Source organism: Malania oleifera, chromosome 5, assembly GCF_029873635.1.
Source record: "Malania oleifera isolate guangnan ecotype guangnan chromosome 5, ASM2987363v1, whole genome shotgun sequence".
Lineage (NCBI taxonomy): Eukaryota > Viridiplantae > Streptophyta > Magnoliopsida > Santalales > Ximeniaceae > Malania > Malania oleifera.
Genome location: NC_080421.1, coordinates 537,570 through 552,366, shown reverse-complemented (window position 1 = coordinate 552,366; position 14,797 = coordinate 537,570). Strand labels below are relative to the sequence as shown.

Sequence of the window (14,797 nt, the reverse complement as noted above, 5' to 3'; positions counted from 1 at the left end):
GTGTATAAATAGTCTAAACTCGATTTTTCTCTCAAAAATCACGCAAAGAACCTCCCTCTCTCTCTCTCTCTCTCTCTCTCTCTCTCCTGTTCGTCCCCTCTCCCTTCTCTCTAAGATTTTGGGCAGTCTCTTGCCGATTTGACGATCCAAGGCCACTACGACACTCTTGGGAAGTTTCTCTTCGAGTCTACTAGAGTAGATCGTTAATGGGGTTCACTTGGACTCCATCCCAAATTCAAAGTAAGACTTTTTATTTAGTATTTGGCTTTCTTACAGTTGTAGAAAATGTAGTGTTCGAAGAAATACTGAAATTTTGTTCAGGGCAATGTTGTTTTCAGGGTATTGAATAGGGAACCCTGCGGATGTAGGACTAGTGGTTTTAGGGACTTTCTAGTAGTCAGGTAAGGGAGTAAATTAAAGGCAGTAATTTTCCATGAAAATTATTATTATTTAGTAGTAAATTAATTTTCAGAAAGCATGTATTATATATGAGTATATTTGAAAAAATGTTTGGAAAAATACTACTATTACACAGGAATATATATATATATATATATATACATATTTTTAATATGAAACATCAGGAAATGTGATTTCATAACAAAATTCATGATTTTATTCAGTATTGTGTGGCATGAATATTATTTTACGCATTTTGTATTATGTTAATCCAATTTTACAGAAAAAACATGTTTCAGTTATTTTCAGAAATAACATGATAATACAATAAACTATGATTTCAAAATAAATGATAAATAGTACATTTATTCATATTAGTATGTATGATATGTTTAGCGCAAGGCCGTGATTGATAGCCGGTGCAAGGCATGGTACCGTAGCTATACAGTTTAGTTCAGTTCAGACTTGTGCTAACTGTCTCTGCCAGTAGAGGGGGTGGGAGATGGATAGTCGATGTGGCTTTCAATGTAGAGTTGTAGACGTCTACCTGACAGTCTGGATCAGGGTGAGGTGGGCTCATCGTACTTACAGACATTTTTGACTCGACAATGGTCGACCAACCATTGTTGGGTCCAACCTTCGGACTGCACAACCCGTCATAGGGGGTAATACATGACATCAGCTAGCTATTCATCTTGGGTAAATTTCAGAATTACTAGTTATATTAGATGATTTTATGAACAATAGAATACGGTATGATTTAGTAAAACTATGAAATTGTATGTTTACTCAGTTAAGATATTATTAGTGTTTTCAAGCATGTCATATGTACTGTATATTTATTATAGCACTAAATATTCATGTTGTCACACAGCTATATTTAGTTTATTTCTCTTACGAAATGTGTCTCACCCCACCTTAAACTATTTCAGGGAACCTAGAAAAACAGGTGGACCGAGCCCCACGCCGTTGAGGCAGCTATGCTACCTCGCTAGGAGGGTGAGTCTTTAGAACTAGGGTCAGTTGGTTTTTGATGTAGACCCTAATTTTACCTTTTGATGTTTTGAGGATTGTATATATATGTTTATAGTACATGGTGAAAATGTAGGCAACTCTCGTATATTGTATTCTGTGGTTGGGTGAATGAAATTTATGTTTACTACTGCTTAAGTTTCCGCTATGTATGACAGGTGTGTCCCCGTTACCCACGGGTTCGGGTTGACTTTGTTATATTTTAAGTTAATGATAATTAATATGGTTGATTATGTAGTAAATTAAGCAGGTCGTTACACAAGAGTCATATTCAATGTTTGATTTGTAGCCATTATGATCATTACAACACACAGTGCATCCAAAATCCTAGAACCAGGAGGGTAAAAAGAGAAAGCATGTTGGCAATCAAAGAAAAACAGAAAAATGACTCAGTTCTTATCAACAAGAAAGTTCAGAATCCAGTAAGGATAGAGAAACAATCGAGGTTAATTTTGTTATTGAAAATTTTCTGGGAAGGACTCCAAAAATCTCTAAAGAAAAGAGAAATTTGCTAGAAGGGATAATTAATAATCCAGCAATTCCAGCAAATGTATCTTTTTCAGTCTGTTTAAAAGAAGTAATTGAAATAATGGAGGAATTTGAAGCCACTATTTCAAAAAACTTCAAAGTAGTTAACAGGGAAAATACATAGAACTCATTCATCAGCAGATCAAGCTTAAGGTAGAGATGGATATTCAACTTAAAAAATACAAATTTACTACCCAAGTAGTAATTGGAATTTTGGAGTACCCAGAATTAAAGCAGTTTTGGATGAGAAGTGGATTGTGCATTCCAAAGCTACACATTCCCAGCAATATAAACCCTGTTAACTACTTTGAAATTTTCTGAAATAGTGGCTTCAAATTCCTCCATTATTTCAATTACTTCTTTTAAACACACTGAAAAAGATACATTCGCTAGAATTGCTAGATTATTAATTATCTCTTCTAGCAAATTTCTCTTTTCTTTGGAGATTTCTGGAGTCCTTCCCAAAAAATATTTAATAACAAAATCAACCTCGATTATTTCTCTATCCATATTGGATTCTAAAACTTTCTTGTTGATAACAATTAAGTCATTTTCTATTTTTCTTTGATTGCCAACATGCTTTCTCCTTTTACCCTCCTGGTTTTAGGATTCTGGATACACTGTGTGTTGTAATGACCACACTGGCTACAAATAAAACATTGAATATGACTCTTGTCACTAGATTTTTCATCTTTTCTAGATGAGCTTCCTTTCTTCATCTGACTTTGTTCTAGAACTAGAACTAGAACTGGACGTTCTCTCTTCTGAAAAACACTTCCTCTTCCTTTGTTACTTCCTTCTCCCTTTCTGAGGCTGGAAGTTAATTGCCTCTGTTTGTCAACAAATTTTGCAACTGGGCAATCTACCACCTTATACCTTTCTTGACAAATTACACAATTTAGCTAGCTGCTGTTGCTACTGCTACTGCTTACCATTAGTTCTGCAAGAATTCAAATATATGGTTAGAGTATCAGCAATAATATTATCTCTTCCTTTAATTTATTCTACATTAGAAGAGTAATATTGTAATTCATTTCTCCATCTAACCAATCTTGCTTGAGTGCGTCGTTTTAGCTTAATTCCCATGAATTGTCCTAACGATGAATGGTTTACCCAAGAAAAGTTCATTAGCCCTAATTCCTTTAAAAACTGCCAATAATTCTTTTTCATGAACTGAGTAATTTAATTGTGCTTCATTAAAATGTCCACTCCAATACCTGCTGAGGTGTTCTGTGTTGTCAATTTTTCTAATTTTTAAAACACAAACTCATGCAATATCTAAAGCATCAGTTTCCAGAATTATATCTAACTATGTACCATCTGGATATTCTAATTTTGGTAGATTCTGAACTTCTTTTTTCAAAGCTTTTACTATTTCGGTATCTTCTGAAGTCCAATTCCAAGGATTCTTTATTGAAACTTTTTTCTGAATTGATGCTGCCTTTTCTGCTTAATTCTTAATAAATTTCCTAATGTAATTTAATATTCCTAGAAACCATTGACATTGCCTTCTGTTTTCAAATTCATTAAGAAAATCACAGTCTTTCTGCTATATGAGGCTGAAGTTCCTATTCACTTTCTCTAATTTTTAATTCTAAAAATTCAATATGAGGTAAAATCCATATGATTTTTCTTTCTGAAAGAACCATTCCCTCTTTTTTGAATACTTGCGCTACCTGCTTCAAATGTTCTAAATGGTCCTTAATATTTTTACTAAATATTAGGACATCATCAATATAAATTGCAACAAATCCAGTCATTCCTTCAAAAGTCCTATCCATCCTTCTTTGGAAAGTTCCTGGGGCATTTTTCAATCCAAATGACATAACTAACCATTCGAAAAGTCCAATTGGTGTAATGAAGGTTATGAGAGCTACTAGTCTTTCTTTTACTTTTATTTGCCAATATCCTGATTTGAGATTGAATTTAAAATAAATCAAGGGTTTCTCCCTTCTTATTCTATTTCTAAGAGATTCTTGATTAGGTAAATTGTACCCATCATCTCTTGTTTTTCTATTTAGATCTCTATAATCTATTACCATCCTGGCTTTACCTCGCTCCTGTTCGACATGATTTGTTACCATAAATGCAGCACTTCTGTGCTCACTTTTACTATATTTAATGAGTCCCAAATTAATAATTCAGGAATTTGTTTCTCAAATTCCTTTACCATTTCATTTAGATTAGCAATTTTTTACTTTTTATAACTGTATCAGAATTTTTAAGCACAATATCTACTTCTGGCATAACTTTCTGCCATAATGCTTGTGGGTTCTCTAACCAATTATCTGAAAGTAGCTTCTTGATTTCTTCAAGATTACTTTCTTCTTTTGATTGATTTACTTTTAGGATACTTCCTTATACCAATTCTTTCCAATTATCAAGTTTCTCCTGATAATTAGATTTTCTTTCTTCTATTATATAATTCCTTATAGTTCCTAAAGATTTTGGAATAAAATGGTTATCTAGAATTATTCCTCTTGAGAATATCGTAAATGGTTGATATTTCTTAAGGAATTTATTTCCCAAAGGAAAATCATCTGGTAACTCTAGGATTAAGCAAAGAATATGTTCTTCAAAGTTTTTTGCCATTTATCGATATTCTTACATTTCTTGCAATTTCTCCTATTTGAAGAATTGCACTATTTCTCATTGTTACCTGAAGATTAGCATGTTCCCATGTCACTTCTAGAAAATGAATCTTCGTACAAGACCACATACATCCTGTATCTATTAGAGCAATACAGTTTATCTTACTAATAGAAATATTAATGAGTGTTCCCCATTCTTCTAACTTAGCACTCAGGATTGACGTTCCCATATATGTTACATGAGTCTGATTTTCATCTTCATCAGAGTGTATAGGAATCTGAATAGTTCTATGGCGCACTATTCTCATATTACTTGATGAACCAATTTCAGATAGTTTTTCTGCCCTTATTTCTGAATTTTCTGAATTATCTTCTCTGGATATACTTACCCTACTGGTAGTAATATCTCTAAGAGGATCAGAAATAATCAATCTATTTGCCTCTTGTCTTATTGACTCTGGCAAAAGTGATTTTAACCTCTCTTTTGATCTAGGTGTAACCCAAATCTGTGGCTAACTCAAGTCTTTGGGATTAACTATTTCTAGTTGTATCCCTCTAACTGAGTCAATCGCTTGACTTGTCTCGAAGAGTTGTGTGAATCTACTGATTCCCCTTCGTAATGCAAGTCTTCCTGTATTGTAAAATTTTAAATACAATCCGGCCATGGTTCTAACACATCTCCTTTCTAGACTACAATTTAACATGTTTTGCCAATCTCTTGTATTTATTCTTACCTACAAAGTCTTTTCTATACTTTTATCATGTAAGTCTACATGTAAATCTGGTATTACCTTAATCCAGGCTGCTCCTAAATGAAGGTTTGCCCTAGCTCCTCCAAGTAAGGCTCTGCTGAAATTTCTAATGCTTCCATCCATAGCTGCAATAAGGATGGGTAAATCCTGTCCTTTCCTTACCAATGGATCTATACCTATCTGGATAATTCCAAAATGAATATATCTAGCCTTTTTATCCATTGCCTTATGGATTTCTTGTGTAGAAAGCAGTGGTAAAATAAAAGTTCATGCGTTTGTTTTTTATACTTCTGCAGTTACTTCTTCCTCTATTACCTTTACAGTTTCTCTGTAAGGTATGCATGATGTCTGATATGCTTCGCCCCAACTTGCTTGAGGCATTCTCCATTCTTGACAATCCCTACTTTCTGACGAGATTTCCATATATGTCGTCTGCACTACATTTTCTTCTTCTCCTGATAGAGAAACTAAATTTGGTGCTTTGTTAGATACTCTCATCATTGCTAATCTTAACTGATTTAGCTTGAGATAATAAGGAGATTCTTCTTCTGAATCATTTTCTCCATCTTCTGATTCAAAGTATTCTGAAAAAATAGAGTAAATACTTTCATCATCTGAATCTATTTCCTCTCCCCAAATTGGCTCATATAACAATTCTGAGGAATCTACCATTAAAATCCTTTTAAGGCTTCCTTTCCTTTTTTTCCGCTTCTGGACAATTATTAGCTTTATGGCCCTTCTTGCCACAAAACCAACAACAATCACTATTTTCTAGGGATTTCCCTTGCAGACATTTAGGATATCGTTCATACTTTTTTTTGAACGATTCCTTGACATCTTCTCTAACCCTACTAGGTCTAAGATATCTTTTTTCTGGATATTTCTGCCCTTTTTTAGAGCTTTTCCTTTTTCCAATTTTTTTCCAGATTTTTCCTTTGAACTTGGATGATTTAATCCTTTTATGGCAAACACCTCCTGCACAACTAGTTTCTACTCCTTCTAAGTATCTAGTTGACCTCTGGTTACAACCATACCCACTCATCTTAGGGCAATAGTCAGGATTCATATAATGTATGTTTCGTACATCTTGAAACATTTGTCACTGCATACAATAAAGTCTTATCATTTGTCTTACTGTTTCAGCTCTGACTCCAAGAGTATTTTATACTTCTGTTGCTTTACCACTTCTGGCCAATTACCCGGTAATTTGTTTATAAAGACTTCCTTAGCGTATGTTTGATCTTACGGTTCAAGCTTATAGAACCAATATCGAAAGTCACAAAGATATTCTTCAAAGTAACACATATCACAAATATGGATCTTTGTGAGAGCCATTCTGACCTTTTCAACTAGCTCGTCACCTCTATCAACTAGTGAATATCCTACAAACTCCTGTTTGAGGAAATCTACTATAATAGCTATTATTTTATCTAAAGTTTTGATGGTATTTAAGATAATGGTACTCACATCCGAGTTTCTTTGAAGTATTTCCCAAAAATCTCCAGCATTTCCTCTTAATGTGGCTACTGCAAATTTATATGCTTGCTCCACCAACCAATTTTCAATTCCTCAACTAAGGATATGATATCTGATGTCCATAGCCCAATCATCAATTGCAACTGCATAATCTTTTTCACAATTGAGCCTAAGAATTGTTCCATTCTAGGATACTCCTTCCAGAACACTTTTCTTTAGTCTAAATTGTTCCTAAATTCTTCCTAGATAGTTCAAAACAAACTTCTACTGTTTTGCCATGGTTTGGAGCATTTCCTTGAAAGATACATTCTTTCATTCCCATGGGTGTGGTTCCATTCTTAGAGACTGTCATACTAGCTTAGCATCCCAAGATGAAACTTCTGGAAAGCTCACTTGTATTATTTCCTCTTAATGAGGCAATATGTCTCAATATTAACCATTATATTCTGTTTCATTATTATAACATAATAATATTACCTTATTTTATTAATAATTTTTTTAATTTAGATATAAAAATATATTATAGTTATACTATTTTATAGGGAGCTTATTGTCCAACTCACCAAAATAGTGAGGATAATTTGCCCCTAAAAGTAAGATTCTCATGAAACTTATCCATAAGGAAGAGTGGACATACGATGATCATATTTTACGAGTATTTTACATTCCTAAAATATGTTAAAATGCCTAACATGTAAGATTTCATACCCACACAAATGTAAGAATGAGATATCATGAATATTACATTTCCAAAATGTTGAAAGATGTGTGAACCAAATGTTGACATGGGGATCTCCTATTTTGAAGGAATTTTACATTACTAAAAATGTTACGATGTCTGACACATAGGATTTAGGTGTCCAAACAAATGTAAGAATGTGATAACATGAATATTATATTTCCGAAATGTTGAAAGTTGTGTAAACCAAATGTTTACATGGGGATCGTTTGCAACTATTTATTAAAAAGTGTTTTAAAAAAATTGTTAAATTTGATAAGTGCTAATTTAAAAAGTGTTGAAAATCATAATATTAGTTGGTAATGTTTAGAAATAAGGATACTCCTAAAATAAGTGTTGTTTTGATATTGACCTTTATTATAGGTGTTGTATGAATCCAAACTATTATCTTATGAATACAACATAAATAGCAACAAACCAAACCTTGAGTTTCTTATTAAATGGAATTGACATTATTATTATATGAATAATGGTATTATATTTCAATACATAATTAATATAGTAACATTTTATAATGAATAAAATAATATTTGATTATCATTTTTAATTAACAGTAATGTTATTATTAATTTAATACTGTATCTATAATATTATTAATTTTGTTACATTTCTTATAATACATCATTCCTTTCTAATTGATAAAATAGAAATTCATTTGGGAAAAACAGAGGGACGGGCAGGGGGCAAGAGAGGGAGAGAAGCGTGGCAGGGGGTTGAGATTCGGCGGAGCAGCTCGGTGGCGGCGGCATAGGAGTGTTATAAGTTTATAACCATGAACAGGCAGCGATATAGCTCCATCACGGCGGAGGTGGAGGTGAAGGATGAGGGTTTTCCGCAATTGGTTTATTAGTTATGTCAAAATCAAATCCCTATTCCTATGTTTGGTTTGACAGAATAGTTTTTGGCAAAAAATATCAATTTTCATTTTAATTTTCAAAACTATCCAAAACACACTGCACAATGCAATATTTATATTCTTGGTTTAATCTTCTGTATAAGCTTTTAGATAAAATAATTTTAAAATTCAGAAAAATATTCAAAAATACTAGAACTTCAAATGCACTTGTATTAGTAGTATTTAACAATAATGAAAATTATAGGAAGAGAAGAAAGTAGTTCAAGCTTTTATTAAAAAAATTTAAAATATAGTTCTCATACAAAATGAAGTGGCAATTTACAAATAAAAGAAAATTAAAATAATAAAAATTTTCATATTTAGTATAGTATTAAATAAATAATAATTTATTTAAGTTGATTGATTGGGCGAATATGAGAAATGAAAAATTGCATCTCATAACTTGTCATCTGATCACCAAACTCAAACCACCATCACTCTTAACTCCTTCGCCTATCCAAACTCTAACTATCATGTTCCCTACAAATCTCACACCCTTTAGATTTTTTAGCGAGATGAAAAATACAAGAGAAAATAAAGGAAAATATAAGCTACAAAATTATACAGTATAATGTATAGTAAAATTTTTTACGTATGACCTTTGATTTTTCCTCAGATTAATCCTCTTTTGAAATTCCGTTAAGGGCTGTAGTAGCTTGATCTTCAGCAAAGCAAATCTTGTCCAAGTCTTCACTTTGGCGGCAAAGACAATTTTGTACGCGAAACTTTGATCGCGAAGTTGGACGTAATTTTTTTTTTTTTCAAACGAATTAGGTGTCTAACACCTTACACTTTGACCCACAACAAGACACTTGTGCCCAAACTTAAAATACTCACATACACACAATGACAACTCACAAAAACTCTTGGATTGGTGCTTTGGCAGGCTGACACCCACAGCCACACATGCTTAATTGCTCTTTTGGGTCTGTATGCTTACAGAGTATATTTTTATACATATATATTTTGTCACTTGTACTCTTACAAAGCTTATACATATGTATTTGACATTTTTACTTTTATTCATCATTTTTTTTTCTTTTCTTCCATTTTTTTTTTCTTTTCCAAATTTTAGTGTTTACATACCACCTTCGTCACCTCCAATCCCATGGTATTGGCGTGATGGGCTAAGTTGAGCAATTTCAATACTAGTGGCACTAAGTGCAGCAGCGCATCAACAGTGAGTGGAGTGATTGTTAGGGTGTGGCTCGTATTGGTTAGGCAATCGCACCACCCAACAACTTATGTTGATTTTGCTGAGAAGACCAGCAGCCCTCCACCAAACTCTACCTACCATATTTGAAATTCCAGCCACCTTCTATGACTTTCCCCCTCCCATTTGTGTATATACATGTGATGTATGTGTGTGTAATTGTGTGTGGCAAGATTGTGAGTTGCATGATGTGGTGTGTGCAGAGAGAAGGAGTTGCACAGTACAATGTGGTGGTGTGCAGAGTAGTGTGAGGCAGAGTGTGTGCTGTAGAGAGAGCGAGAGAGAGTTGAGTTGAGTTGAGGGCAGTAGCCTCCTCCTCCTTGTAATTCTCCCGGTTATAGTGGATTATGTGTGCTCCCGTGGACGTAGGTCATAGTGGACCGAACCACATAAATCTGGTGTTGTATTGTGGTTATGTATTTTGCTTGCGCGATTGTTGCTCATAGATCCACACCCCCAACAATTGGTATCAGAGCAGGGTTGGAGCAAAATCGCCGGATCGGAGCAAAATTGCAGGATTGGAGCCTCTACCCAATACCTCAAAACTTAGTTTTGAGGCCACCAAAATGTTCCTCTCGTCAAGACGAAGCCAACGGTAGTAACCGAAGCTCAGAGGATGCCACACACGCCGACACGCACCGCAGACAAAAATATCGCACTGCCACGTGCAATGACGCGCCCACTAGTGATCGGCAGGTGGGCTCACGCGCCGGCAAACGTCCGACGAGTGTCTAGAGGTTGAAGATGCTAACGTCAGCTGGGACCGTGCCACGCTAGCGCCACGTCAGCACGTAGGCCCCACGCAACCACATCAATAAGTGGGCCCCACACTGCCACGTCATCAAACAGACCCTACAGTGCCATATCAATAGTGGACCCAGGCGGCGTTAAGTAACGGCGTTGGTGATGGTTAACAACGTCAAGAATATTCCGTTAAACGAAGGAATATTCCATTAAGTTTGACCAAAATTGACCATTTTGACCAAAAGTTTGACCGGGCTTTTCAAAGCCATTTCAAGTCGATTTTTCAAACGGCTTAAACCATTTTTAAGGTTTTCAACCATTCCAAAGCCATTGGCGGTGTCCATTTTGTGAGATTCATAGCAGAATGGCAAGTGTTGGCACTTCAAAATTTAAGGTGGAGAAGTTTGATGGGTGGAATAACTTCAGCTTATGGCAAAGCACAGTGAAGGATATTTTGATTCAACAAGGCTTAATCAAGCTATTGATCGGGAAGAAGCCAGATGATATCAAAGATGATGATTGGACCGAATTGGAGATGAAAACAGTCAGCACAATCCGATTGTGTTTGGCAAATGAAGTCAAATATTCGGTGCTAGACGAAACCTTAACGATGGAGCTCCGGAAGAAATTGGAGCAAAGGTATATGTCGAAGTCCTTACCAATAAGTTGTTTCTAAAAAAGAAACTTTATCAACTCCGAATGAACGAGGGAAGTAGTCTTTTTTATCACATAAATGATTACAACAAGATTTTGACCCAATTATTAAGCCTCGACGTGAAAACTGATGAGGAGGATAAGACGCTTCTACTTTTGTCGTCTCTACCAGCTTCATTTGATGGTCTAGTAACTGCAATGCTCGTGGGGAAGGATACCTTGAAGTTGGATGATGTGATGGCATCACTTCAAGATTTTGTGGCGTTAAGAAAGCTAATTGTGACTTCTCATGAGCAAACTTTGGTGACTAATAGTGAGAGACAAGGAAGAAGTAAAGGTCGAAAGCTCGAAGGTAAACAATGGCGTTCAAAATCAAGAGGACGAGATACGAGCGAGGTCGTATGCTATTGGTGTGATAAAAAAGGACACTTCAAAAGGGACTGTAAAGATCGAAAATCGTATGAAGAAGAAAAGAAGACACGGATGGTGTCAATGTATCGGAGCATGCCACATGGGATGGTAATGATGAGGTCCTTGTAACGACGAGCAGCTTATATCGACAAAATGTGCAGTGTCAATACAGCAAGAAGTACGACCATATGAAGAGGGAGTGCCAAAAATTGATGAGAAAAAACATGAATGCTTGTAGCAGTCCAAATGATGATGGATGGGTTTTGGACTCTGGGAGTTCAGTTCATGTTTGTTTTAAGAAAGAATATTTCCATTTTTTCAAAGAAGTTCGCAGTACAGTATCACTTGGTGATAGGTCTTCATGCGATGTCAGAGGGATTAGATCTGTGAAGCTGAAGACGCCTATTGGAGCGGTCCGTATTTTAGATGATGTAAACTTCGTTCCAAGGATGCGAAGAAATTTGATCTCCCTTAGTCGGTTGGATTCTAAGGGTTGCCAAATCTTTATCGCAGGTGGAGCTATGGAGGTGACCCGACATGACTTAATGATATTTACTAGGAAGGAATCTCGTGGGCTATATCAGTTGATGGGAACCACAGTAGTTGGTGGTTTGACCTCGAATGATGATAGCTGCACGTCGTTGAGAACGAACAGACGAGTTCAGTTTGCCAATGAAGAAGACGATGTTCTTTGCATGGTTTAAACGTTTGAACCAAGTCATGAAGATTTGCCTTGATCGAATTCATATCAAGGCGAAGCTGTGAACTTGGGAGTTGATACTCACCAAGGTGGAGATTGTTAGGGTGTGGCTTGTATTGGTTAGGCAGCCACACTACCCAGTAGCTTATGTTGATTTTGCTGAGAAGACCAGCAACCCTCCACTAAACTCTGCCTACCATGTTTGAAATTGCAGCCACCTTCTGTGACTTTCCCCCTCCCATTTGTGTATACATATGTGATGTATGTGTGTGTAACTGTGTGTGGCAAGATTGTGAGTTGTGTGTTGTAGTGTGTGCAGAGAAAGGGAGTTGTAAAGTGCGGTGTGGTGGTGTGTAGAGTAGTGTGAGGCATAGTGCATGTTGCAGAGAGAGAGAGAGAGAGAGAGTCGAGTTGAGGGCAGTAGCCTCCTCCTCCTTGTCATTCTCCCGATTATAATGGATTGTGTGTGCTCACGTGGATGTAAATCACAGTGGACTGAACCACATAAATCTGGTGTTGTATTGTGTGCTATTATTGCTCATAGATCCACACCTCCAACAGTGATTTCATCGAGTGAGAAAGGATCTCACAACTTGACGTAGGACTCACAATGCCTATAGAGAACATTAATCATGGAGGTGCGGGGAGGCCATAACAGGCTTTGCAGCTAAACAAGTTGTGTAGTGGGCTCATGAGACTAAGGGAGTGTTGCTAGAGATTTTTCCCGAGGAGTGGAGTTGAGTAGCGGGTGCAACTATGGAGGTTGCACAATAGGCAACCAATCAATTGCTTAACTTCTATTTAACTTTGTTCGAACCAATTGAAAGATAAAAAATTAAAAAGTTTGATCAAGTTGGAAGGTATAATCCTAAAACTTACATTGAAGATATTTTGGTGTTTTGATATTCTTGAGCATTGTCTCAGTTGTAGAAAGTTATAATACCACATATAAAATGTAGGCAAATGACATAGAATGGTAATGTGAGATTGTCAAATTCTTACATTTTTATTGTGAAGCACACATGAGCAATGTATTGCATACATATATAATGATAAATAAAGGAGATATAGTGCATACATAAAAAATATTCTTAAATAATCTAAAACTACTATAAAGCATTTAATATCATTCAAATAAATAATAATATGACGTCTAAAAGATAAATATTAAGAATAAAGCTATAAACCTAAAAATACCTTCCACGTAATAAAAACCAGGTATGGTTGAAGTTAAAAGAGAAATTTACCAATGGATCATTGTGTATAAAAAAGAAACAGAAAAAGAAATCAACTATGAAAATGTAGACTAATCAATCACAATTTATGTAAATATTTAATTAATGATAAATATAAGAATTGCTTAACAAAATTATTGAATTTGACTCACTGTACTTCTTTAAGATTCATCAAGGGAAGGTTGGGAGGTTTGCAATCAACATTTTTCCTCATTATTTTGAAAGACCTCTTTTTTTTTCAATCCATTGAAGACTAGGACAGTTAAATTCTTTTGTACTATTCAAAATTATGCAAAATATGAATTCCAAAATGTCTACAAGATAATTAATAAAATTAAAATACCCAGCATTGCATCAGATCTTTCAGAGCCCTTACTCTTCGTGGAATTCAGGTTTATTTGCTGTAAAATAAATATGTTTATGATGATTTAATAAATATGCGGCAATATACTACCGCTCAGGAATTCAGGTTCTGGAATAAAATTCTTACTCCCCTGTTACCAATTTTCCTAAGGCACAGAGAACAGACACAAGAAAATAAGGAGAGAAACAAAAGGAGGTGGGGGATTGAAATCCTTGGAAGAATATTGAGACGAGTAATAAAATGTAGAAAAGGGAGGAGGGAATAAATATGGGAATTGGATCGCGCAGCGCACCTGATATGGAAAAGGACGGAGATGTCAGTCATGTCGAGATAGAAGTTGAGGGCGTCGATGAAGGCTTGATAGGTGTAGATGTGGAGGCCATCGATCCTCGGGTACGGCAGCCGAGGACTAGGCATGAGCAGCTCCGCCGCCGACCTCCCGCCTCCGCAATAGGCGTATGCCTTCCAGACTGTGGCGCTGCCGCCGCCAACGCCAATGGGGGAGGGAGAGGGGGCAAGGGCCACGAAGCCGAGTGTGGCCATGATGGGATCGAGCTCGTCGTGGGTCATGATGGGCTTGAAGGTTCTGGTGTGCCAGAGCGCCAGCTTCCTCATACACACTCTCAGGCACTCTTCCATCTTCCCTAACCCTCTCTCCCTCTGCCCTTTCGGTATCTTGTGGAAAAATATGAATATGAAAATTAAAATATACGAATAGTGATGATAATGGGAAGGATTGTGATATATATATATATATATATATGGGGATTTGGTGTGTATTTTGAAATACAGCGGGAGTTTGAAAAGGGTTTTCAATTTTTGAAGGGGAAATTTGTGATCCAATTTACCATTATACCGTTTTGGGATGACAATTTGGAGTTTTTTTCTATTTTAATATTATTTTATAATAAAACAATAAATAATATTTTATTTGGGATGCAGCGAGATTTAATTTTCTTGTTTTCAAAAATTCAGTTGTAATCGTTTAAAAATTTAAAATGAGAAAAGAAAAAGTGTTTTGTATATTAAACTTATTCTTTATTTTTTAACTTTTCAATGCAAGT

At 35.6% G+C, this 14,797-nt stretch overlaps 1 protein-coding gene across 1 annotated transcript in view; it reads right to left on the bottom strand.

Moving 5' to 3' along the window:
* The window catches only part of LOC131155462 (uncharacterized), a 31,408-nt gene extending 16,953 nt beyond the window's left edge, over window positions 1-14,455 (bottom strand). The window contains exon 1 of the mRNA XM_058108628.1: window positions 14,026-14,455. Within this exon, the coding sequence (XP_057964611.1) occupies window positions 14,026-14,372 (347 nt within the window). The 5' untranslated portion in view covers window positions 14,373-14,455. The remainder of the gene's footprint in view (window positions 1-14,025) is intronic.
* Between the last annotated feature and the right edge of the window lie 342 nt (window positions 14,456-14,797).